The sequence below is a fragment of the Pelophylax lessonae genome (genome assembly GCF_965119305.1).
Source record: "Pelophylax lessonae genome assembly, chromosome: 11".
NCBI lineage: Eukaryota > Metazoa > Chordata > Amphibia > Anura > Ranidae > Pelophylax > Pelophylax lessonae.
In genome coordinates, this window is record NC_138778.1 from 88,959,698 (window position 1) to 88,984,623 (window position 24,926).

General features: G+C 43.4%; 1 protein-coding gene across 2 annotated transcripts in view; it reads right to left on the reverse strand.

The window, feature by feature from the left end:
• The window catches only part of FBXL20 (F-box and leucine rich repeat protein 20), a 266,578-nt gene that overhangs the window by 37,955 nt on the left and 203,697 nt on the right, over nt 1-24,926 (reverse strand). Inside the window, exons 10-12 of one of the 2 annotated variants that reach the window (XM_082272996.1) lie at nt 15,504-15,637; nt 14,919-14,979; nt 3,664-3,708 (exon numbers count right to left, since the gene is read on the reverse strand). In XM_082272996.1, coding sequence (XP_082129122.1) covers nt 3,664-3,708; nt 14,919-14,979; nt 15,504-15,637 — 240 coding nt within the window. The remainder of the gene's footprint in view (nt 1-3,663; nt 3,709-14,918; nt 14,980-15,503; nt 15,638-24,926) is intronic. The other variant, XM_082272997.1, reaches the window with a different exon arrangement.

Below are 24,926 nucleotides of genomic sequence, written 5' to 3' on the forward strand. Positions count from 1 at the left end.
AAAACGTTATATTTGGCGTAAAAGCAACAAAGCTCATCACCCTGAACACACCATCCCCACTGTCAAACATGGTGGTGGCAGCATCATGGTTTGGGCCTGCTTTTCTTTAGCAGGGACAGGGAAGATGGTTAAAATTGACGGGAAGATGGATGGAGCCAAATACAGGACCATTCTGCAAGAAAACCTGATGGAGTCTGCAAAAGACCTGAGACTGGGACGGAGATTTGTCTTCCAACAAGACAATGATCCAAAACATAAAAGCAAAATCTATAATGGAATGGTTCACAAATAAAACATATCCAGGTGTTAGAATGGCCAAGCCAAAATCCAGGCCTTAATCCAATCGAGAATCTGTGTAAAGAACTGAAAACTGTTGTTCACAAATGCTCTCCATCCAACCTCACTGAGCTCAAGCTGTTTTGCAAGGAGGAATGGGCAAAAATGTCAGTCTCTCTGTGAGCAAAACTGATAGAAACATACCCCAAGCGACTTACAGCTGTAATCGCAGCAAAAGGTGGCTGAATAATTTTGCATGCCCAATTTTTCAGTTTTTTATTTGTTAAAAAAAGTTTGAAATATCCAATAAATTTCGTTCCACTTCATGATTGTGTCCCACTTGTTGTTGATTCTTCACAAAAAATTACAGTTTTATATCTTTATGTTTGAAGCCTGAATTGTGCAAAAGGTCGCAAAGTTCAAGGGGGCCGAATACTTTCGCAAGGCACTGTATGTATTTATACATGTTGATCATATCCCCCTTAATCTCCTCTTCTCAAGAGAGGATAAATTCAGTTCCTCTAATCTTTTCTCTTAGCTGAGCTCCTCCATGCCTCTTATCAGTTTGGTTGCCCTTCTCTGCACTTTCTCTAGTTCCCTCATATCCTTTTTAAGAACTGGTGCCCAAAGCTGAACTGCATATTCCAGATGAGGTCTTACTAATGATTTGTACAGGGGCATAATGATATCTCTCTCTCTCTCATGTTTTCATTTTTTTTTTCACCTTTAAAGTGTAAAATGCGTGCTCTGCAACGCATGTTTAAGTGTGTATCACTGTTACATAGGTACATATATAGTAGGTAAGGCTCAAAGACAGTCCATCCAGTTCAACCAGTGTAGGTGTACATTTGTTAGTGTTGATAATCATTTTCCGTATACCTATAATGTTGTGTTCTTTAAGATGCACATCCAAGAGTCTTTTAAAAATATCAATACTCCCCGCTGACACCACTAATTGTGGAAGAAAGTTCCATATCCTTATCGCACTGACAGTGAAAAACTCCCTATGCAGCTTGGGGTTAAACCACTGCTCCTCCAATCTCATTGTGTAGCCTTGTGTCCTCTTACATTCCCTAAACAGAAACGTTTTTTGCTACGCTGGGATCACCATTGAGGTATTTGTAAATCGCTATCATGTCCCCTCTCAAGCGTCTCCTCTCCAGCGAGACTAAATGTAGTGTTTGTAGGTTTTCCTCGTAATTGAGGTCCTCCAGTCCCCTTATTAATTTTGTTGCCCTTCTCTGGCCTATCTCCAGTTCCAGCACATCCCTTCTGAGGACTGGTGACCAGAAATGGATGGAATAATCCAGATGTGGCCTAACCAGAGTTTTATACAGTGGCAGGATTATAGTTGTATCACTGGAGTATATCCTATTTAATGCATGCTAATATTCTGCCGGCTTTGGTAGCTGCAGCTTGACTTTGCATGCTATTGCTCAGTCTGTTTTCTACTAGGACCTTCAGATCTTTTTCCATCCTTGATTTCCCCCAGAGGTTCTCCCCCTAGTGAGTAGTTTGCGTTTATGTTTTTAGCCCCTAAGTGCATTACTTTACATTTGTCTACATTAAACCTCATTTACCATGTAGTAGCCCACCCCATTATTTTATTTAGCTCTTTCTGTAAAATTTCTATATCCTGATGTGAAGTTATTGACCTGCTTATTTTTGTGTCGTCTGCAAAAACTGAGATTGAGTTATTTATCTCATTCTCTATATCATTTATGAATAAATTAAAACAGAATTGGTCCTAAGACAGAGCCTTGGGGTACCCCACTTACCACTCCAGACCAGTCTAAGTACACATTATTTATCAACACCCTTTGGACACGCCCCTGTAACAAGTTTTCTATCCAAGAACAAACACTATGGTCCATGCCTACAGACCTCGGTTTGTAAATTAAGCGTTTATGGGGAACTGTATCAAATGCTTTTGCAAAATTCAGATACTCCACATCCACAGGCCTCCCCCTATCTAGAAGGCAGCTCTCTTCCTTGTAGTATGTTTACACATTGGTCTGGCAGGAAAGACCCTTCATAAAACAATGCTGGTTACTACTAATAATACTGCTTTCTTCAGCAAATTATTCGATATAGTCCCTTATCATCCCCTCCAATTATTTACCTACTATTGATGTTAGGCTGACTGGTCTGTAGTTTCCAGGAATATACATCTGCTCTTTTTTAATATTGGTACCGCACTGGCTTTTCTCCAATCAGCTGGTACAATTCCTGTCAGTATGCTGTCCACAAAGATTAGAAATAATGGTCTAGCAATAACCTGACTGAGTTATTTGAGGACTCTCATGTGTAAGCTATCTTGTCCTGTTGATTTAATTGTGTTAAGCTTTTCTAGTCTTTTCTTGACTCTGGCCTCTGTTAGCCACAAGGGTATGTCCTGTGACGTGTTACCAACAATACAGTTGTGTTGGTTATACCCCCCCTGTGTAAAAACTGAGGAGAAGAAAACATTTAATACAGTTGCGTACTCTGTGTCATCCGTAACCACCCTCCCTTCATCATCTTTTATGTGGGCAATGTGCTCTGATGTCACTGTTTTACTGTTAATATATCCAAAAATTGTATTGTGACACACATTTCGATTGCTTTATTGACTTCAGTACAAAAACTCATCAGGCAAAACACAAAATGCAAAGTTGGGACAGGGCCATAAATGTTTTTGGCCCATGCAAGTTATTGCTTTTCAACAGTCTCTTATTATGTTGTTTCTGGGGAATCTGACCTCATTATGCTTTTTTTTTGCTATTATGAGGTGGTCTACACTGCCATCCCATTTGACAAGCAGCTTGGGCAAGAAATAATACAACATATAACAGACAAGAGAGAAGACTGATAAGTGAGGACATACACCATAGTTCATGCTGGCTTAAAGTGTTACTAAACCCAGGACCCTGCATTCACTCTATATGGTCTACCAAAGTACACAGAACATGGAAATGCAATCATTTTAATAAATATAAACCGCTAAAGACCTTTTATTATCAGCAGTATATAGCAGTCTTCTGACTCTGAGTTTTCATAATGCACTAGCTGTCCTATTAGGATGCAGGATCCTTGACTCTCTGTCTGGACAGTGCTGATTAGCCCTGTGATTATCATTTGCCCTCTCCCAAGAAAAAAACAAAAACTCTCTAATTATGGGGAAAATGCAAGAAGAGGAGGATCGGTGCATGCAGGATTGAACAGCATTTTTACGCAACGCAGAGGAGTAACCCCTTAGGTTTTACAGTAAGTATAACAAGCATGCTTTACTTCATATACAGACTGATTTTACTGTTGTGAGTTTAGTAACACTTTAAATTGAAGAAAAAAAAATGGATGATGGCACTGAAAAAAGTTGTCCTTTCTTTTCATAGCTTCTGAACTCACCTGTACACATTCCTCCAAATCCATCTTCTCCAGCTCATGGCAATTCTACAGAGTGGACAATAAGATGGCAGAGTTAATGGACACAAATTTAGCTAGCAAAATGTAGCAAAGGTCATATTCAAACAATATCACTTGAAGAGTCTCAGTAAAAAATTAAAACGTGGTGGCGTTTCCCACCATTACTCGTGCTCTTAGGACTGTTGCCTGTACCAACCAAATATTAGCTTTCATAACTATGGTCATATTTTTTTGCAAATACCTTAAAGTGGTTCTAAAGCCCATACACACACTATATTACCAAAAGTATTGGGACACCTGCCTTTACAAGCACATTAACTTTAATGGCATCCCAGTCTTAAGCCCTGTACACACGCGTCGAAAATTGGCAGGGAATTTTCGGCCAACGTCCGATCTGCCGATTTTCGGCTTGTTAGTATGATGCTTCCGACAACCAACTCAGACTTTTCGGCCGAAAAAAATCTGGTGTGCTGACTATAAAATTTTTGTTGGCCGTCAACACAACGGACGATTTTCGTGCAGTCAGTACAGATTTCGACAGGGAAAAATCTGATGAGCATGTCTGGGCATGCTTAGTGAAGAAAAAACACAAAGAAAACAAACCAACACATGACATCACTTCTGAAGTAGAATTTTGTTGGCTGAGAAAATTCGTGTGCAGTCTAGGCACATTCCAACCAACAAAACACAACTTGGACAAAAGTCGGACGATCGGTCGGCCGATAATCGTTGCGTGTGTACGAGGCTTTAGTTTGTAGGGTTTCATATTGAGTTGCCCCACCCTTTGCAGCTATAACAGTTTCAACTCTTCTGGGAAGGCTGTCCACAAGGTTTAGGAGTGTGTCTAGGGGAATGTTTGACTATTCTTCCGGAAGCACATTTGTGAGGTTAGTCACTGATGTGGACGAGAAGGCGTGGCTTTCAGGCTCCACTCTAATTCCTCCCAAAGGTGTTCTGGGTTGAGGTCAAGTTAAGGTCAAGTTCCCCCAGCCCAAACCCGCTCATCCATGTCTTTATGGACCTTGTTTTGTGCACTGGTGCGCAGTCAAGTTGGAACAGGAAGGGGCCTCCCCAAGCTGTTCCCACAAAGTTGGGAGCATGAAATTGTCCAAAATGTCTTGGTATGCTGAAACCTTAAGAGTTCCCTTTACTGGAACTAAGGAGCCAAGCCCAGCCCCTGAAAAACAACCCCACACCATGATCCCCCCTCCACCAAATTATTTTTACCAGTGCACAAAGCAAGGTCCATAAAGACATGGATGAGCGAGTTTGAGGTGGAGGAACTTGAGTCCTGACCTCCACCTGAGAGAACACCTTTGGGATTGAATTAGAGCGCAGACTGTGAGCCAGGCCTTTTCGTCCACATCAGTGAGTGACCTCACAAATGCGTTTCTCCAAGAATGGTCAAACATTCCTATAGACACACTCCTAAACCTTGTAGACGGCCTTCCCAGAAGAGTTGAAGCAGTTATAGCTGCAAAGGGTGGGCCAACTTAATTTTGAACCCTATGGACTGAGATGCCATTAAAGTTCATGTGCGAGTAAAGGCAGGCATCCTAATACTTTTGGTAATAGTGTATTTTACCTTAATGCATTCCCTGCAATAAAGCAGTATTAAACCCAAAACCAAAAATGTAACATGTTGCAGCTTACCAATCCTTAGATCTGGTGACTGCATTAGTTTTATTTTTTAGGCTTTTTCCCCCTCAGTTTTCACCTGGGGTTCTGGTTAGTAACATTCTTCCTTTATTAGAGTGTCTCCTCTCTGGATAATGAAGGAGCACAGACACCTTTGGACAGCAGTATTGTGAGTCTGGGGGAAGGGGAGTGTTAGATGTACTAGCAGATTTAGATAAAGTAACAAATCGTAGCAAAACTCCAGCTCACACTTTATAAGCAGTAATAGCAAACCCTTTTTTCCTTTTGGAATAAAAGTTTTACATAAATAAAAGCTGATTATTGTAAGCCTTCCTGTCAGTAGTAAATAGTTTGTCTCAACCCTCTAACCGCTACATCTGCAGGACAGCTTGTAATTGAAAAACAGCAGAGTTACTGTCCAGATCACTGGAAAATAGAAAGAAAGCCTAAAAAATAAAAATGAATGCAGCCATCACATCTAAAGGTTTGGTAAGCTGCAATATAATAAATGTTTGCTTTTGGTTTAATACCGCTTTCAGGTAAAAAAAATGTTGAGGTAGTAACATCACCCCCCCCCCCCCCCAACGCAGCATCCTTGTATTTCCCTGAGCCCTCACTCCATTAGCTACTGTTGCTGTGAGTCAAATCCTGTGACGAAGGAGTGGGGGGCAGGGCCGAGATGCAATTTGGGTGTCTATGGACACAGGCAACGCGGCTTGGGTTCGAGCCCACAGGTGTGACACAATAGGAAGTGCCTTTCTATAGTGGCCCACCAAGAAAAGGAGGAGCCAGGTGTGTCGGCGGGGGGCCCCAAAAGAGGAGGATCGGGGCCACTTTGTGCAATTCTATTGAACAGAGCAGGTAAACATTAAAGGTTTGTTAAAAAAGAAACTAAATATTGCGCTCAACTAAAAAACACTTGTGCAACAATAAATACCTTATATAAAGGCAAAAACAAAGTGCATATTATAGTGCAACAATACGCAAATAACATACAAAAAAGTGAATAATCATGTGCAATCATAGACCCATTATAAAGTGGACTAAACCAATATAACAAAATGAATAAATTAAATAAATAGTCCATAGTGATAGCAATGAATGTCCAATTTGAAATTTGATGGTGACAGTAATGGCAGCACTTGATAGGTTAAGTACACCTCCACCAAATACACAGGAACACTCGGTGTGCAATCAAGGCTTACCGGATGAAGTGGACCCCTTAAATTACAGGGGGTTAATGAAAGCAAACTCAGGACACCGGAGATATAGACACCAAATACCAGGACAGGCACCACTTCCAATATACTTCCAGTATACTCCAAACAGATCCTCCTTTGATTCCACTAAAACTGGGGATGGACGCCCATATGGCGTACCCAGAAAGGAGCAAGAGGACTCAAATAGTGAAGTATGTACAGAAATTGTAATTTAATACTGGTAGATGCACTTACATGGTACAAGTATTAAAAGGGAATATCAGAAGCACAACCGCGGTCTCCGGGTATGGAATGCCGCTTCCGCAATCCACCTGTGTTCCACCGGGAGACGGAAGTGACATGGTAGCACGATCACAATCCTACGTCCCGACGCCTTTCGTCAGCTCGTATCTGACGTCATCAGGGTCATTTAAGGGGTCCACTTCATCCGGTAAGCCTTGATTGCACACCGGGTGTTCCTGTGTATTTGGTGGAGGTGTACTTAACCTATCAAGTGCTGCCATTACTGTCACCATCAAATTTCAAATTGGACATTCATTGCTATCACTATGGACTATTTATTTATTTAATTTATTCATTTTGTTATATTGGTTTAGTCCACAATAATGGGTCTATGATTGCACATGATTATTCACTATTTTGTATATATGTATATGCGTATTGTTGCACTATAATATGCACGTTGTTTTTGCCTTTATATAAGGTATTTATTGTTGCACAAGTGTTTTTTAGTTGAGCGCAATTTTATATTTAGCAATATTTAGTTTCTTTTCATACTTCACGTATTCACGTGTTTATTGCAGCTCCTATATTAGGATTTAATCCTGCACTTTTCATGAATTATTTATTTCCACATCTTTTACATTTATAGATATATATTTATATATCACTCCCTTTGCACAGGTTTTTGTTGGCACCAACACCACAACTTTTTTTCTCAACAAAATTTTTTCTCATAAAAGGTTTGTTATTTATTTAAAAAAATAAACGTTACAAATTACTTTATTCATTAGGTATGATACCAAAATGATGTGCACACTGTTCCTGAGGTAGGTGGGGAGCCTAATAACTTTTCTAAAACATTTTTTTAAATATTTTTTTTATTTTCTATGCATTTACATTTAAACATTTTAGTCATTATTAGTCATTATTAGGGTGTGTTACTTTAAAACTAATTACCTTAGAGTAAAACTAAAGTATGGTTTAAAAAATAAAATTCTATTCAAGTATGTATTCCTAACTCAAAAACCTATCTTCTCTTACTGTCAGCTTCCTTTACTTTTGCTATTCTTTATTTTTCTTTATTTTTTTGCTGCTGTAATCTGACAACCTGTTAGTGGGTGACTACGTTTCTTCTTCGTGATCCCACTGTATGTAGGAACATAGCCACTCCAGAGGTGGACTAAGAACTATGGGGTTTGTAGTATGCAAAGAGCAGTGCACATAACTGCAACTACCGCACATTGCTTGTTCCATACAAAAACGTGAGAGGGAAAAACTGAATTTTTGTAAAATCTTACCTGTAAAATTCCTTTCTCTGAGTCCTCCGACAGTCGCCGCCACCTCTAAGTCATCACTGTTGGGTATTGATTTCCTATCCGCAGGAATAGCTAGGCATATAGACTTAGTCCAAAGACAAAAGGCATTAGCATAATTAGCATATACACACCCATGGGGGCTGTCCCATCTGGTCAATACCCCCCCTGCATCACCACTCCCAACTCAGTTTGGTAGCATAGCAGTAGGTAATAAGAACCCCAAAAGAGGGGCGGGGGCGGCGACTGTCGAAGGACTCAGAGAAAGGAATTTTACAGGTAAGATTTTACAAAAATTCAGTTTTCCCTTACGTCCTCCGACAGTCGCCGCCACCTCCAAGTCATCACTGTTGGGATGTCCCAAAGCAGTATAGACATGAGGGGTGGGAGACGCAACCGTAGAAAAGGCAACGCCGTACCCACATCAGAGAAAGGAATCTTACATGCACTGTAAGAGAACCAACTGGGCAACAGAAAAAAACAAACACTGCTCCACAGGAGCAACAGCCCAGGAAAGCAAATGCCAACAGCCAGGGACCCAGAAAAAAATTCAAGGGTCCATCATGGCACTGCCGCACTGAGAACTGTGCGGCCAAAAGAAGCATCAGCTGATGCCAGAACATCTACTTTGTAGAATTTGGAAAAGTGTGCACCGACGACCAAGTCGCATCCTTGCACACCTGGGCCATCGAGGCCCGATGCCAATAGGCCCAGGACGCACTCAAAAACCTGGTAGAGTGCGCTGTAACAGGGAAGGGCGGAACCCGTTCCTTCAAGGCATACAACTGCTCAATGGACTGTCAGATCCATTAGGCAATAGTTGCTGCAGACGCAGCCATGCCCTTCCGAGACCCCTCAGGAAGGACAAATAGGGAATCCGTCTTCCGAAAAGATTCCGTATGCGACAGGTAAACCCTGATCGCCCTTACAACATCCAAGGAATGCAAGGCAATCTCCTTAGGATGCTTAGGCTTCGTACAAAGCGAAGGCAGGACAATGTCCTCATTAAGGTGGAACTCAGAGATCACCGTGAGAAGGAAGGTTGGGGGTGGCCGCAAAACCACCTTATCCTTGTGAATTATCAAGTAAGGGGAGCAAGACAACGCCGCCAGCTCTGACACCCTGCGAGCCGAAGTGATCGCCACCAGAAAAGCAACCGTTTTCAAAGGGAACACGCTGTAACACGGACAGAACCAAGTTCAAGTCCCATAAGACAGAATGTCGGTCACCTCCCGGGCCGCTCGAGCACACCTGGTGCCCCCCTGGTGGTTGATGCAAGCCACCGCGGTAGCATTGTCCGTTTGTACGCGGACAGGCAGGCCCCAGAGACGGTCCTACCACTGGAAGAGACAGAGTTCGATCGCTCGTAACTCCAGCGTATTCAGCGGGAGGGAGGATTCCTCCTCCGACCAAGTGCCCTGGGCAGACAGGATGCCCAGGACTCCACCCCAGCCCGATAGGCTGGCGTCCGTGGTAACCACCATCCACACCAACGGACGGAAGGACTTGCCTTCCGCCACCGACGGGGACTGGAGCCACCACAGAAGAGCCCATCTGATGACTCAAGGAGACATCCAGACCCAAGGACAGAGGCAGTCTATCCCACCTGGCCAGGAACTCCGTCTGGAGAACCGGCGTGTGGAACTGAGCAAAGGGCATCGCCTCGAAGGCCGAAACCATCAACCCCAGGCCCCGCATACAGGTCCTGAGTGACGAGGACGGGTTGTCCCTGAGGGACCTGAGCTCGTCCCGCAAAGTCCGGAGCTTGTCCTCCGGCAAGAACACCTTTGCCTGAGCAGAGTCCAGAACCATTCCCAGGTAGGGAAGGCGAAGCGATGGAGACAACGCCGATTTTTGAACGTTGATGGTCCATCCGAACTCCTGGAGCGTCTGTACCGTGATGGACAGATCGCGCACAAGGCCCTGGCTGGCACGTGATCTCAGAAGCAGATCGTCCAGGTAACCCAGGACCGCAATGCCCTGGGCCCTCAGCAGGCCCAGAACCGGCGCCGACACTCTGGTAAACACCCTTGGTGCCGAAGCGAGACCGAAAGGTAACGCCACAAACTGGTAGTGGTCCTCTTCGATAGCAAACCGAAGGTACTGCTGATGACCCTCGAAAAGCGGGGATGTGCAGGTACGCATCCTTCAGATCTATCGAAGCCAGGAATTCTCCTGGACTCAAGGAGGCCACCACCGAACGGAGAGACTCCATTCGAAACTTCTGAACACGCACAAAGCGGTTCAGCGCTTTCAGGTCCAGAATAGGACGCACTTTGCCCTCCTTCCTGGGCACAGCGAACAGATTTGAATAAAACCCCAGAAACCTGTCCCGATGAGGCACCGGGACAATCACTCCCTGAGCAAGCAGGTCCCGCACCGCTTGATACAAGACCTGCAGACGCCCCGGAAACAGAGGAAGATTGGAGGGAAAGAATCTGTCCGCCGGCCGGGAAAGGATGTCGATCTTGTAACCCGATCGAACGATTTCCTGAACCCACCTGTCCGATATCCGGAGCAGCCAAGGTTGGAGGAAACCGCGCCAACGTCCCCCCACTCCTGAAATGGGTGAGGGCGCCCCTTCAGGCAGAGGCTGATTGACCCGCCGAGCCGGCATTGCCAGACTTCTGCTCACCCGCCCAGGGCTTCTTCTGGTTGCCCTGGGCCTTGAAGGGCTTGCCCTTGGATTGGTTCCCGAAAGGCACGAAAAGACCCCTGATTGGATCTAGGCGCAGAACCCCGCTTGCCTCGAAAAGACTTGTGCTTCGGGTTCTGGGGCAGCATAGTGCTCTTGCCCCCCCGTGACGCCTTTCACCAGGGTGTCCAACGCCTCGCCAAAAAAGGCGAGAGCCAGCATAGGGAAAATCAGCAACAGTTTTCCTTGAGGACTGGTCGGCCGACCCGCTTTTAGCCATATCGGTCGCCGGTTAAGCACCGCGACACTAGAGAGGCGAGCCACGAAGGGGACCTCATTCAAGGCTGCATCACACAAGTACATGACTCCTTTGTGAATCTGATCCACCATTTCCAGCCGGGCAGGTGGAACACCATCAGACACGAGATTGCTCCTAAGCATCTTAGTCCAATCAGCCACCGCCTGAGCCACCAGAACGGACGCGAAAACGGGTTTGAGCAACGAACCCGCCACCGTATAGGAATGGCGAGCTAGAGACTCCAGGAATGGACGTTTCAACGTGCGCCACATTACATTAACAGCGTAATGGAATTCCGCTAGGCAGGGGAAAACCTGCGCAGACTTGCAGGTCCTGTGCGCCCCAAATGAGGACACAACGCCCGGAGGACAGGGCTCATACTCTAAATGTAAGGTGTCCTTTACAGACACAATCAGCTCATCCATGGTCGCCCGTTCTTCAGGCGACCCAGGGGAGGAGGTATCAACCCCCTCCATCTCAGCCTCCCCCTCAGACCCTGGGGGGTCCAAGGATGAGCGGGACCCTGAAAAGGGCACTCTCGCAGCAGCAGCCATATCCCCACCTGATCAGAAGAGAGAGACAACATGGGCCTCTTTCTCGCAGCGCGTGCAGACATCAGCATTTCCATATTACCACAGCAGCCAAATCGGGTCGCAGCGGGGCCACAGGAGAACTGGGGCCCCCCACTAAAGCTGGAGGAAACTTGCTTTCCTGAGAATCCATTGCTCAAGTTATCAGAATAAACTACAGTGCAATACAAAGTACTGTCCCCTTTAAGAAAACGCTGCGGTGTGCGCTGCCCACCGCTACTGCAACAGTGATAAAAAACCCCCAAGGGGAAAAGAAACTGAGCTAGAAGCGATAGCACAGAGGGAAAACAGAGTGGATAACCTGCAGAGCTCGCAGAGCGTTGCTACCAATGTCCTGCTGCTGATGGAGTAGGCTGGACCATATGCCAGACCCTGGGAAAATGACTGCCACATAGGGATGCATTGGAGGCTACGCCAAAATGGCCGCCGACATGCGGCCGGACCGATCATTCCACCGCCCACAAAATGGCGGCGAATGGCGCCAAAATAACATGCAGGATCGCCCCAGAGGAGCTACACATGTAAGCCCATAGTAAAGATGGCGGACCGCGCGAAAATTCGCCGATGCGGTCGCCGCACCATCAGAAACGTCTGCACCCCCTACAATGCACCTAAGTGACACAGGGACAGGGACCCCCGGGCACACACAGTATCTGCACAAGCGATCCCCACAGGGATCGCACAGGGAGTCACACAGGCACAGACATGGGGGACACACAGCAACACAGACTGCCACCCCAGACAGAGGCCCCACACAGAAGTACTTACCTGTACCAGATGGCGTGGGGAGACTCTATGCACGGAAAACCTCTGTTCTCATCTGACAGGGAGTGCCGTGAGCCAGGGACATGACTCTGCAGCACCGCAGACGAGTCCTGTGAGGTAGCCACCTCACGGCTGCATCCCTGTAGCGAACAGGGATAGGTCGTTCGTAATGCCAGGGCGAGCCATAGCTGAATGCTCGATGGCGGGCTGGGGGTCCATCTGACCCTTTTGCTCTGGAGAACCAGGGCGGCCAGTCCGAATCCCAGCACCGCATGATCCATCTTCATCCGAAGAGAAGACTAACACTAGAATCTGACAAAATAAACAACTAGTAAAGTAAGAGAAAAAAATGACATTTTCAAAGAAAATCAAATAAAAGATTAGGAAGGCTGAGACTGAAGCCCCAGCACAAGGTAAGCCTGACTATTCCTGACGCTAGGCAGATTAAAACTGAGTTGGGAGTGGTGATGCAGGGGGGATATTGACCAGATGGCACAGCCCCCATGGGTGTGTATATGCTAATTATGATAATGCCTTTTGTCTTTGGACTAAGTCTATATGCCTAGCTATTCCTGCGGATAGGAATTCAATACCCAACAGTGATGACTTAGAGGTGGCGGCGACTGTCGGAGGACGTAAGAGAAAGAGAGGTTTTGGACGCTCACGGAGTATGTCAACAAGGAGGCAGAAAAACACAGTAAGAAAAACAATTTTGCAGGAAGAATTAATCTCATAACGATGATTTTATTACCCAAGTGTTTATATGTGACATCCCACATTCCCATCTCAGTGCCTAAATCGTTTTTTAAAAACACTATTTGTTTCCTTTATCTGGGCTAAAAAAAGACTTAAACTCTCTACCTTACAATGCCCTAAAGCCGAGGCTAGCATGGCACTGCCTAATTTATACTATTACTACCTGGCTGGACAATTGCGCCACTTGACCAACTGGTTGGTTTCGGCAGTCCCGTCAGTGATCGAGTCATACCTTGCTTATGTACTCAAACTCAGGCATTTGCTGGTGGCTCTGAAGGTTCCTGCAAAAACACTGGGCAAGCGTCTTATACCACTACTGACCTTGGCCTGCACAGTGTGCAGATTTTGGGGACATTAATACAGCTCTGCCATTAAGGCATAACCAAATGTTCCCCCGTCTTCAACTATTCATAGATTTTCATTTCTGGGAAAATAAAGGAATACTCACTTTAGGGGATGTATATGATGGAAATGTTTTGACTTCTTTTCAAACATTGCAGGGAAAATCTGAACTTCCCCGAACCACCTTCTATAGATATCTCCAACTTCGTCATGTAATCCAAACCCAGTTTTGGGCCCATGACATCATTTTTTCTGATTATCCGTTGATAGGCATTCTGCGGTCTAAGGGGCCCAGGGGGATTATTTCAACGATATACCTACATTTATTATCGATTACAACTAACAAAACCACATTGGCAGTCCGCACTAAATGGCAACAACTTATCCCTGATCTGTCCAATGAGGACTGGGAGAAGCTTGCTCCTTCCATCTCTAAGTGTCTCCGGCAGTCAATAATAAACTGATTCATTTGTTACGTCAATTCTTTTTGACCCTGGTTAGACTGCACGGAATGCACCGCTTGCCGGCCCCTACGTGTATTAGATGTACCTGTCTGTGTGCGGACTTTGCCCATGTCATATGGCTGTGCCCGGTCATAGCAAGATACTGCCAACCTGTGACAGGTGTATTATCTACGGTCCTATCTGTCCCGGTTCCATGCACCCCATTGATTTGAATGTTGGGGGTTCTGGATGAAGAACAGTGGCCGAGACATTCTAGAACTATGTTAATGGAGACACGATTGTTGGCCGTAAGGCTGTAGCGCTTAGGTAGATCCAGCCTAACCCTCCCTCTGTGCGCATGTGGTTGCAATTGGTAAATCAAGTGTTAACTTATAAAAAAACTTGTATTTGAACATAGAAGGTCCCTGGCTAAGTACAAAAAGGTCTGGGGCGTCTGGTGCTCCTCTGCCCTAACAGTATCCAGTGCCTGAAGAAATCACTGAGTGTACTAGATATCTTACTGAGAAAGGTTTCAAACTCAGCAGACTATAGGTCTGTTGGCTTTGTTACTTCTTGGCACTCATGACTTTGAATCTATCTGTTGCTTTTGCATATATATTAGCTCTGTATTAATGTGCAATGCTGCATATTTGCTGCTTTGAAATTTATTTTGTAATGTATTGTACCTTACTGTTTTATAAGCTCATGTTGAGCGCTTTGTTTACTGTACCAAGTGTCTGATCTTCTTCAATAAAAAGTTTTAAAAAAAAACCCTAAAAAAAAAAATGTTATGAACATTAGGTTACCGGGCCATTAAGTAGTGGATGTGTATGAATTATATTTGGAGAAAAAGGATATTTTTTAATGATAAGTTTTCTTCTACCATGGTAGATCTATTGCTGTAGAAATGCAAATACTTTAGATTTAGTGCCTACTTGCTTCATCCTCCCACATGGAGCCAAATAAATAAAAACATACAGGAAAATGGAGCAAACACAAATGAAACCTGCCTTACCTTAGCCAGAGTGGTAAATCCTAGATCTGTGAGCTGTGAACATCGAGCTACTTCAAGAATTCTGCAACAAACAAGTAAAAAAAATAAAAAGGGCATTTATGACTTATCAAATAAAATTCTTAAAAATATACATTTGGCTAAATTAAACTTATACAAGTCAGGCCTGTAAATGAATGCCTCAGTCCCTTTGCCAACTTGAAATCCATATGTATACAGTACAGTTTGAGCCATCTGCTCATGCCAACTTGAAATCCATATGTATACAGTACAGTTTGAGCCATCTGCTCAAGCCAGTTGGTTTTAGCAAAGGCTTGAGACTTTTGGATCACTCACTGGAGAGACTGTAGATCTACTCTTTTCTCATCAATGTGGTGCATCCAGGAGTCACCCTCTACCTGCATATAAAATGAATATACTGTACACATTGAATTCTAGAATATTTGAGTTACTTTTGTGGTATGATACTGCATGAAATACAGAGGACTAGAGAGCCATTTTAGAGAGATGTGTAATATCTTTAGGGAGATTGTTTCTACCCATTTGTGTAAAATTAGCTATTCTTTTATTTACAACCTCATTTGTTACCTGAGTCGGGGGCAGTTCTGTCCCAGTGCATTAAGAATAGAGTCTGTGATGTTGGAACAGCCAGAGGCGCACAGAGACTGCAGCTTGTGACATCCACGGCAAATTGTGATTAGGCCATCATCAGTTATCTGCTGCTGAAACATAATATCAAATATAACAAGGCAAGCTGCAGATTTGTAAGATGAACAAAGGTTGCAAGACTTACTCAAGAACTAAAAGGTGCCACAATCTGTCCACACTATATTTTTTCCCCACTGATAAAACACAGAGTAAAACAAAAGTCAATTTACATGGTTTGAAGAACATTTTATATTTTTTCCCAAACCAACTAATCAGATACTTTAATTTATGAAAAATAAAAAACAACAACTGAAATCTGACTGACACAAATAGGCGACATTATCCGTCCGCCTCACTGTTTCAGCTAAAGGAAGCTTTGTATTGATTCATAGAATACAAAGGTTCCTGTGAATGGCTGAGCAGTGCTCAGCCTAACTCTTTTGTACCTTGAGTGGGACGGGAAGTCCCCATCTTACTGCTGGAACATAGCGCAATACAGCATGCATTGCAAGTGCACCTGTTAGTGCAGGAAAAAGTTGGTTAGAGCCAGCTAAGGGACAATAAATGTGGAGTTAGGTTTTAAGGTAAGAAGGAGACCACTTTTGGCATAAGGGAAGCTTTAGGTCTCAGGGCAACCTTATCCTTGTACAACACCAGTAAAGATTCCTTACAAGACAATGCTGCCAACTCTGATAATCACCTAGTAGAAGTGATGGTGACAAGAAAAAGCATCTTGTAAGTGAACCCAGCTAAGGGAATATCCCAGGCAGGTTAAATGAGGGGCTTTTGAAGAGCTGTAAGTACCAGACTGAGATCCCAAGGCATCACCTGATAATGTCTAGGAGGAGCTAAATAAGCAACTTCCTGCACAAATCCTTCACTAGGTATTGAGAGGTTAAAGGTTGCTGGAAGAGGACAGCCAAGACCAAACTTTGTCCCTTGAGGGTACTCAAGGCTAGACGCTGATCAACACCCAACTGGAGAAAAGCCAGGATATGTACCACAGAGTATCTTCTCAGATGAAACTCCCTCTGCTCGCACCATGCAAAGTAAGCCTTTCATCTGTGATGGGAAAACCAAATCTGATAAACCTCTGTCCCTTAAGACCTGGGCTTCAACAGCCATACCATCAAAGCCAGTGACCAAGAAGCAGGAAAATCAGACAAAAAGTCTTGGCAACCTGTAAGAGGCCAAGAGGAGTCTGTCAGAAGTCACAGTGACTGAGTACCAAACTATCCTGGCCCAGTTTGGTACCACAAGAATCACTAAAATGCCCCTGACTCGATCCTGTGGTACAGTTGTGGAAGGAGCTTTAATAGAGAAATGCACTGATCAGGAAAAACTGATCCCACAAAGACACCAGAGCATCTACTGTGAAAGCTTGAGGCTCTTTGGACCTGGCTAAGAACCTGTTCAGTTTGTTGCTGAACCTGGTTGCTATTAGATCCACTTCCAATGTCCCAACCTGTAGCAAAGATCCTGTAAAACCTCCAGGTGAAGGAACACTCCACCTTGATTCAGATGCTGATGGCTAAAGAAGTCAGCCAAACAATTTTAATGCCAGGAATGTTTACTGCGATCAAGGATGAAACGTGCTGCTCTGCCTAGGTCAGAATCCTTTCCACTTCCTTTTGGACTGCTCGACTTCTTGTGCTTCCTTGATGGTTGATGTAGGCCACATACGTGACATTATCTGAATGAACCCACATTTGAAGTCACTAAACTGTAGATAACCAGTGGTGGGGATACAGCCAAATAGCTCTGAGCTCCAAAATTATTATTAAAAGTTTGGATTCCTCTGCTGACTAGGTCCCCTAAACAAGCTTTTTTCAACCAGGGTGCCTTCAGGTTTCTTCAGGGGTGCCTTGTTAAAATCACCTATAAAATTGCCCAAAAATTCTATACAAGCAAGCAGCTCAAGATTGCCTTTTAGTTAGACACAGGTTTTCATTGTGCACCAATACAACCTTCCAGCCACCGGCGTCCTAACAACCAATGGCATCAACTGTTGATAAGAAGGACATTGGGTGCCTGAACAGCATCCTTGTTTGCCCCTCTCATCAGCACTGGGGTTACATTAGCTGAGTGAGGGAGTACCAGTGTGGAAAGGTGGATTTGCTTTGAAAAAATAAATCCCCTCTAATGCTGGGTGTACTACACGTGTGGATGTTGCTATAGCCTTAGTGTAAAGGAGAAAAAAACAAACGATTGAATTAAAATCCAGACACTTGACCTCGCTGCTCATACAGAATCTCCTAGGAGTTGAGGAGTGATCAGCAAAAAAACACAAACAAGAGAGCTGTTGGTAGGTGGTCACTAAATAGTGCTGGATGGACTTATATATGTTTCTATCAAAATAGTTCATGAAATAAGGCATGTATCCACAGGGTCCATAAAAAAGGATCATTGCACATTAGGACATATGAAATGGCTCTTTAAAATAAATGATGCTGTGGTAAAAAAACTCACTGTGACACTGTAAAGATGACAGTATTAGCATACAAGCCTAAGGCACCACGAGAATCACTGGATAAACAGGTGACTCCAAGGAAGAGACCAGAGTCAGCTGGAGAGATGATGTTCAGTGATGATAAATTTAAAAAAATTAAATTATAAAAATAACTCGTAACATCATTATTATTTTTTATTACTTAATTATTCATCATTATCGCTTTACTTTTCATTTCTTATGCAAGGTTTCAGCTGTGATGCTTAATCATGTGTTTTTTAACCACTTAGGGACCAAGCCTATTTATGACACTTGTTGCTTACAAGTTAAAATCAGTATTTTTTGCTAGAAAATTACTTAGAACCCCCAAACATTATATATTTTTTTTTTTTAGCAAAGACTCTGGAGAATACAACGGCGGTCATTGCAATATTTTGTCACACAGTATTTGTGCAGCGGTCTTTCAAATGCAGTTTTTTTTGGGAAAAAATACACTTTACTGAATTTAAAAAAAAAACTAAAAACAGTAAAGTTAGTGCAATGTTTTTTATATAGCGTGAAAGATGATGTTATGCCGAGTAAATAGATACCTAACCTGTTATGGTTTAAAATCGTGCACACTCGTGGAATGGCGATAAACTACGGTACTTAAACATCTCCATAGGCGACACTTTAAAACATTTTAATGGTTACTAGTTTAGAGTTCCAGAGGTCTTTTGCTAGACAACCTGACAACCGCAGTGATACCTCACATATGTGATTTGAACACTATTTACACTTGTGGGCGCGACTTACGTATGCGTTTTCTTTGGTGCGTGAGCATGCAGAGACAAGTCAATTTAAAAAAAAAAAAAAAAAATTTTTCTTATTTATTTTATTTTACACTGTCCCTTAAAAAAATCAAGCTTTGTTCGGGACTCCAATCAGCCGGCGGATGTGCTGACTGTTCGTTCGGTCTCCAAGTGGGAAGGAAGACCCGGGCGGAGCAGAGGAAGGCGGCAGGAGGGGGGAGTTTGGGGTGGTTGGAGACATGCGCTCCTTGTGATAATGGCCAAGTGGCATTGGTTGTTATCACCTGAAAGCCGACCGTCCGCTTTAAAAAAAACGGTACGGGGCATCACCCCAATACAACCACTTTAACAAAGTGATGTACAGCTACGTTTTGTGGCAAGTGATTAAATGTTTTGTTTCACATATTCACAGTCAGAGATGTATAGTAACTAAGTAGAACTACTTCACTACTGTACTTAAGTACCGAAAGGCGGTATCTGTACTTGTCTAGAGTAGAATTTTTTTCTCCTACTTCCACTTTTACTTCACTACATTTTTTCGATGATTTCAATACTTCTACTCCGATATTGTTTTTTTGTGCTGCATAGTTACTCGTTACTATTATAAAAATTACCACTGCCAGAACAGTAGATGGCAGGTTTCATGAAGCTCAAAACATGTGTATTATCAGCGCATACGAAAATAAATGCTACTGTACGTATAAATAAAAGCTGCATTTGAAATAACAAAACAATATGATGTTCAAACTTTTGACTTCTTTCTTTAATAACTACATAACACAGTACTTGACTTTTACTTTCAGTACTTGAGTAGCAATTTTTTTTCAAAACTACTGGTACTTTTACTTTTAGTACTTGAGTAGCAACATTTTTAAAAAAACTACTTGCAATACTTAAGTACAAAAAATGTTGACTACTTTAGTACTTCTACTCAAATCACTTTTTGATAGAGCACTTCCACTTCTACTCAAGTCACTTTATGATCGAGCACTTGTACTTTTACTCAAGTATGGGTTTCGAGTACTTTATACAACTCTGTTAACAGTGTTATGTGTAAAGATGACAGGGGTAGCATACAACTTTAAGTAATTCCAAGCTCTCTGGACATAATTTCCTGTTAGCCCAGGTTGTCAGGTTGCAAGGTGACTTTGAAAAACCGGTAAGACTGCGAAAAGCATTGTCAAGGCAACCGTTTTGCTTGTGGTTCAAGCCTCCTTCCTGTGAGCATTGTGGCTTCCTCCCAGCCTTTTGCAGTTCCTGTGAGGTCATTTCCTGTTTGACTGTGTGTCACTTCCTGCGCACCAGCTTGTTGAAATCTGCTGTTCAACCTCTCCACACTGATCACCATCTCTCCAGCGGATACCTTGGAGTCACCTGTTTATCCAGCGAATCTCACGGTGTCTAAGGCTGGTATGCTATTACTGTCATCTTTACAGTGTCACAGTAAGCTTTTTACCACATCATTTATTTTTAAGAGCCATTTCATCTGTCCTTATGTGCTCAATAAACCTTTTTTTATGGACCCAGTGGATACATGCCTTATTTCATGATCTATTTATAAAGAAACATACATCAATCCATCCAGCTGAGCTCATTAACTGTGCTCTAGCACTATTTAATGACCACCTACCAACAGCCCTCTTGTTCGTGTGTTTTTCTTTCTCTCCATACTACCTGCTGGAGCTTTGGAGCCCCTGCTGCTGCATGCCTTGCTGTCACTTATTGCCTCTGTGTTACTATACACTGAACTATTGGTGATTTTTGACACGTTGGTGAGCTGCTTCAGACTGGCCTAATTTCTGTAGAAGACACCATTCTCAGGCATTTCCTTCCCTGTTTATACCGTGAAACTCCCCCGTTTGTTACCGCAAAGATGACATGATTACTTTTCATTTCCAGTTACGATATCACTACTACTATCTATGCGTATGTCTTCACATTACTTTATACCTTGCTTATATGGAAATCTTACGACCTTCAACTAGATTTCGGCACCATTACTACATATGGCCTCCCTACCAGATATGCCTGTGGCATTTCATAAGGATCCATCTCAGAAATCCTGGTACTGTAGTTGCTGAAAGGTCAGTTCATCATATAAATACCATCACACTTTCTCCTATGCAGACTGGCAATAGTCCCATACTGGTTATCCAACAGGTGGACAGGTAAAAAAAGGAACAAAAAAAAAAAAAGAAACGTACCGCAACACCTCAGAACTCTTAAAGGGAACTCTACAGTATAAACGACTCAAAGATGGTGGACAGCCAAAATCACATAATGGGATTTTTGTACTAACAGTAAAATCTATTCCTCTGAGTTTGATGGACACAGCACTCCATTAATCATGACTGTTTGATGGACACAGCGCTCCATTATTCATGACTATAGGGTTATATTGCCTGGGTTATAATGTTCTGATCCTTGAGATGTATGTCCAAGAGTCTTTTGAAAGTAGCCATACTTCCCGGAGAAACTACCTCTTGTGGTAGAGAATTCCACAATCTTGTTGCCCTAACAGTAAAGAACCCCCTGCGATGCCTGAGGTAAAAACGCTTCTCCTCTAATCGCATTGTATGTCCTCGCGTCCTCATGCAATCCTTGCTACTGAATAGCTTTTTTTCTATGCTGAGATCACCACTGAGGTATTTGTAAATTGCTATCATGTCCCCTCTCAGTCGTCTCTTCTCCAGGGAGAATAAATTAAGCAATTGTAGACGCTCTTCATAATTAAGGTCCTCCAATCCCCCAATTAGTTTAGTTGCCCTTCTCTGGGCTCTCTCTAGATCCAACACATCCCTCCTGAGGACTGGTGACCAGAACTGGACCGAATACTCCAGATGCAGTCGGACCAGAGTTTTATAAAGTGGTAGAATTATAGTTTCATCTCTGGAATACATCCCCTTCTTTATACATGCTAATATTCTGCCAGCTTTGGCAGCTGCGTCGCACATCGAGCGCTTCTACTTGAATTTGTATAAATTTACCCCAACAGCCTAATCCACCTGACAGAAACCAGTCCTGAGCCACATGTATTAAAAATTTCTTAAACAAGTACTGCCCCAAACCCATCTCCAGAGCAGATGCACATCAATTAGAGAGCCAACTACAGGCTAATCTCCCTACTAACTGTAGATATAAAAAAAAGCCAATCGTCTTATACCGCTTCTCCCATTGCTAATTGGAAAGCATCTACAGTAAACCCCCCTCCATTGCGGGGGTTACGTTCCGGACCCAGCCGCGAAAAGTGAAATTCCGCGAAATAGAAAAACCCTATTAAAATGCATTGTAGGCATGATTTTTTTACTGTCACTGTACGTGTAGAAGCATTTTAAGGTCTTTAAACACACTTTTAAAACAATAGAAACTCATTTAAACACATAAAAGATACTTAGAGACAGAGCAAGAGCTATGAAAAACACAAAAATATTTCATTTTTAATGATTTATATAGTAAAATAACATTACAAAAAAAACCGCGAATTACCGGGACCGCAAAAACTGAACCGCGATGTAGCGGGGGATTACTGTAGTGGGCTTTATCCCAGGCCGAGAAGCCAGAGACAATGCTATCAAAGATCTGAATTGACATCATTGGCTCACTTCCTCGAAGCATGCTAGCTTCTTCCCCATCCTTGGATGCGGAGAAGGCATTTGACAGGCTTGCATGGGACTATATGGGAGCTGTTCTTTGATCCCTTGGCCTCCTTAACCACTTCTGGACCAGAAGGATTTGCCCCCCTTAATGACCTGGCCAATTTTTACTATTCGGCACGGCGTTACTTAACGGTCAATTGCACGGTCGTGCAACGCTGTACCCAAAAAAAAAATGACGTGCTTTTTTTCCCACAAATAGAGCTTTCTTTTGTTGGTATTTGATCACCTCTGCAATTTTTATTTTTTGCGCTTGGTGCATCAGAGCCCCCGCTGCCGAGTGGGGGGCGGGAGTGCCGGAGGGGCTGCCTGCCGCAGTAAAACTGCGGTGGGCGGTCGTTAACAGGTTTAACCACATGTTTAACTTCATTATGTCCCTGTATACAACGCTGACTGCCAGAGTGCCTGTCAACTGCCATCTGTCAAATGTCTTCTCCACCCATAGCGGCAGGAGACAGGCCAGCCAACTTTCATCGATCCTATTTATTCTTACTCTAGAGCCATTTTACGTTGTTTACGAGATAACTCAGACAATAAAGGCCTGACTATTGTTAACGCACTTACAAACTAGCGGCTTTTGACGATTATATTTTGCTTTTTTTAAGGGAACCTCATAACAAAATTCCGAATCTTTTAAAGGACTTCGAGCTCTTCCAATAGCTCACAAATCTAGAAATTAACTTTGCTATATCGCATGCACTTAATATCTCCCTTTCTGCTGAAATAGTTGTGCAATGGCAAAATAACTTTCTGTTCCAATTAGGCTTCCACCAACTTTTTTCCGATTATATAGGCAAGCTTGCGTACCATTTCTTTGGAATCCGAAACGCCCAAGAATCAGTTACAAACCGCTAATTTGACCCAAATCAAAGGGCAGGATTGGCTTACCTGACGTCCAAAACTATTACTGGGCTTGTCCAGGATTGTTGACTGAACAGTACATGAACATCTCAAGGATTGGGTGAATCTTAAACTCTTTCCACCTCATCCCCGAGTTCAGTTCTCTGGATATTATCACGCCACTTTCCAATAATACTCCTCGAACCTCCCCCCCTTATTGGCCCTACCCTCTGTTGTTTTAGAGAGGTCTGCACGAAACATCAACTATCCTCTTCCCCTGGACTGCTGACCCCCCCCATCAAATTTAATTGAGCCTTCTCCGCTGGACTGTCCACACAATTTCTAGCACACATCTGGCCCCACCCCACTATCCGAGTGCACCAATTCTTCCAGCGTGGTATAATTTTAGATCTCAACATTTTATCCACCTGTATGCTAGGAAACTTATTTCAGTACCGGACGTACATGCAAATACTCCATTTCCTTCAAGACATTAACCGTTCCTCTTCAGTTTCTCACAAACGTACCCCTTTTGAATTATGTTCCCAAACGTCACCTCAAAAGACACATAATTTAAGCCATCCATGATATGTTTTTTGCCTCTATACTCCCTAATTTAGAGAAAGCTTGTCAAGCATGGTAAAAAGACCTACAACTCGATTTATCAAGTGATCACTGGGAACGTATCTTCATCGCTACCCATAAGTGGTCTACAAACGTCTCCAATTTAAGAAAATAGCTACAAGATCTTAACACGCTGGTACCGAACCCCTGTATTACTCCATAAATACAATCCAGGAACTTCTAACATGTACTGGAGATGTGCTACTGAACCAGGCACGTTTCTGCACATATGGTGGACATGTCCTTCATTCCAACCATTATGGACTGGGGTACACGACATAACTTCACAAGTTACCACAATTCCTCTGGACTGTACTCCAGTGAAGCTCCTCCCCCACCATTCCTCTTTACCCATCCAGTTCTATCGCAAATCATTAGCTATACAGATGATTAACGCTGCTAAATTGTGCATCCCTTTACGCTAGGGTTCTTTGCATGTTCTGTCCATATCGGATTGGCTTCAGCGCATAGGTAAGACTGCAAAGATGGAAGAGTTGATCTGCATAGCACATGACACCTTCTAAATTTTCTTTCTAACCACTGACCAATACCTGTCACTCAGGGCCAGGCCCTACCATGGGTCCCACTGGGTCCATTGAACCCAGGCAGCACTTGGAGAGGCGCAGCAAATTGACTCTCAAGATATTTTTTTTCAGCAGTTGTGTGTGTCATCAGTTTACAGCATGTTACGGGCAGCATTTCCACATCTCATACTGCCGACCATAGTGCAAACTGATGAGTATGAGCGTCTCCTCCGAGGAACGCCCCTCACGTGATCGTGCTGTGCACAATGACAACAGACATCAGCGAAATCCATCTCACGCAGGGCAGGCTGCATCTTCTAGGGCGGTGTTCACGGCAGACACAAGAGTGACAGGAGGACTGAGGACAGACAGTGGGTGTTTGGTGGACCGGTCCGCTGGTGAGTTATGGAAGAAGATAACAGTATATATAATATTTTCAAAATGTTATGTTTATATAAAGTAATGGATTTGGGGGGGGCTTT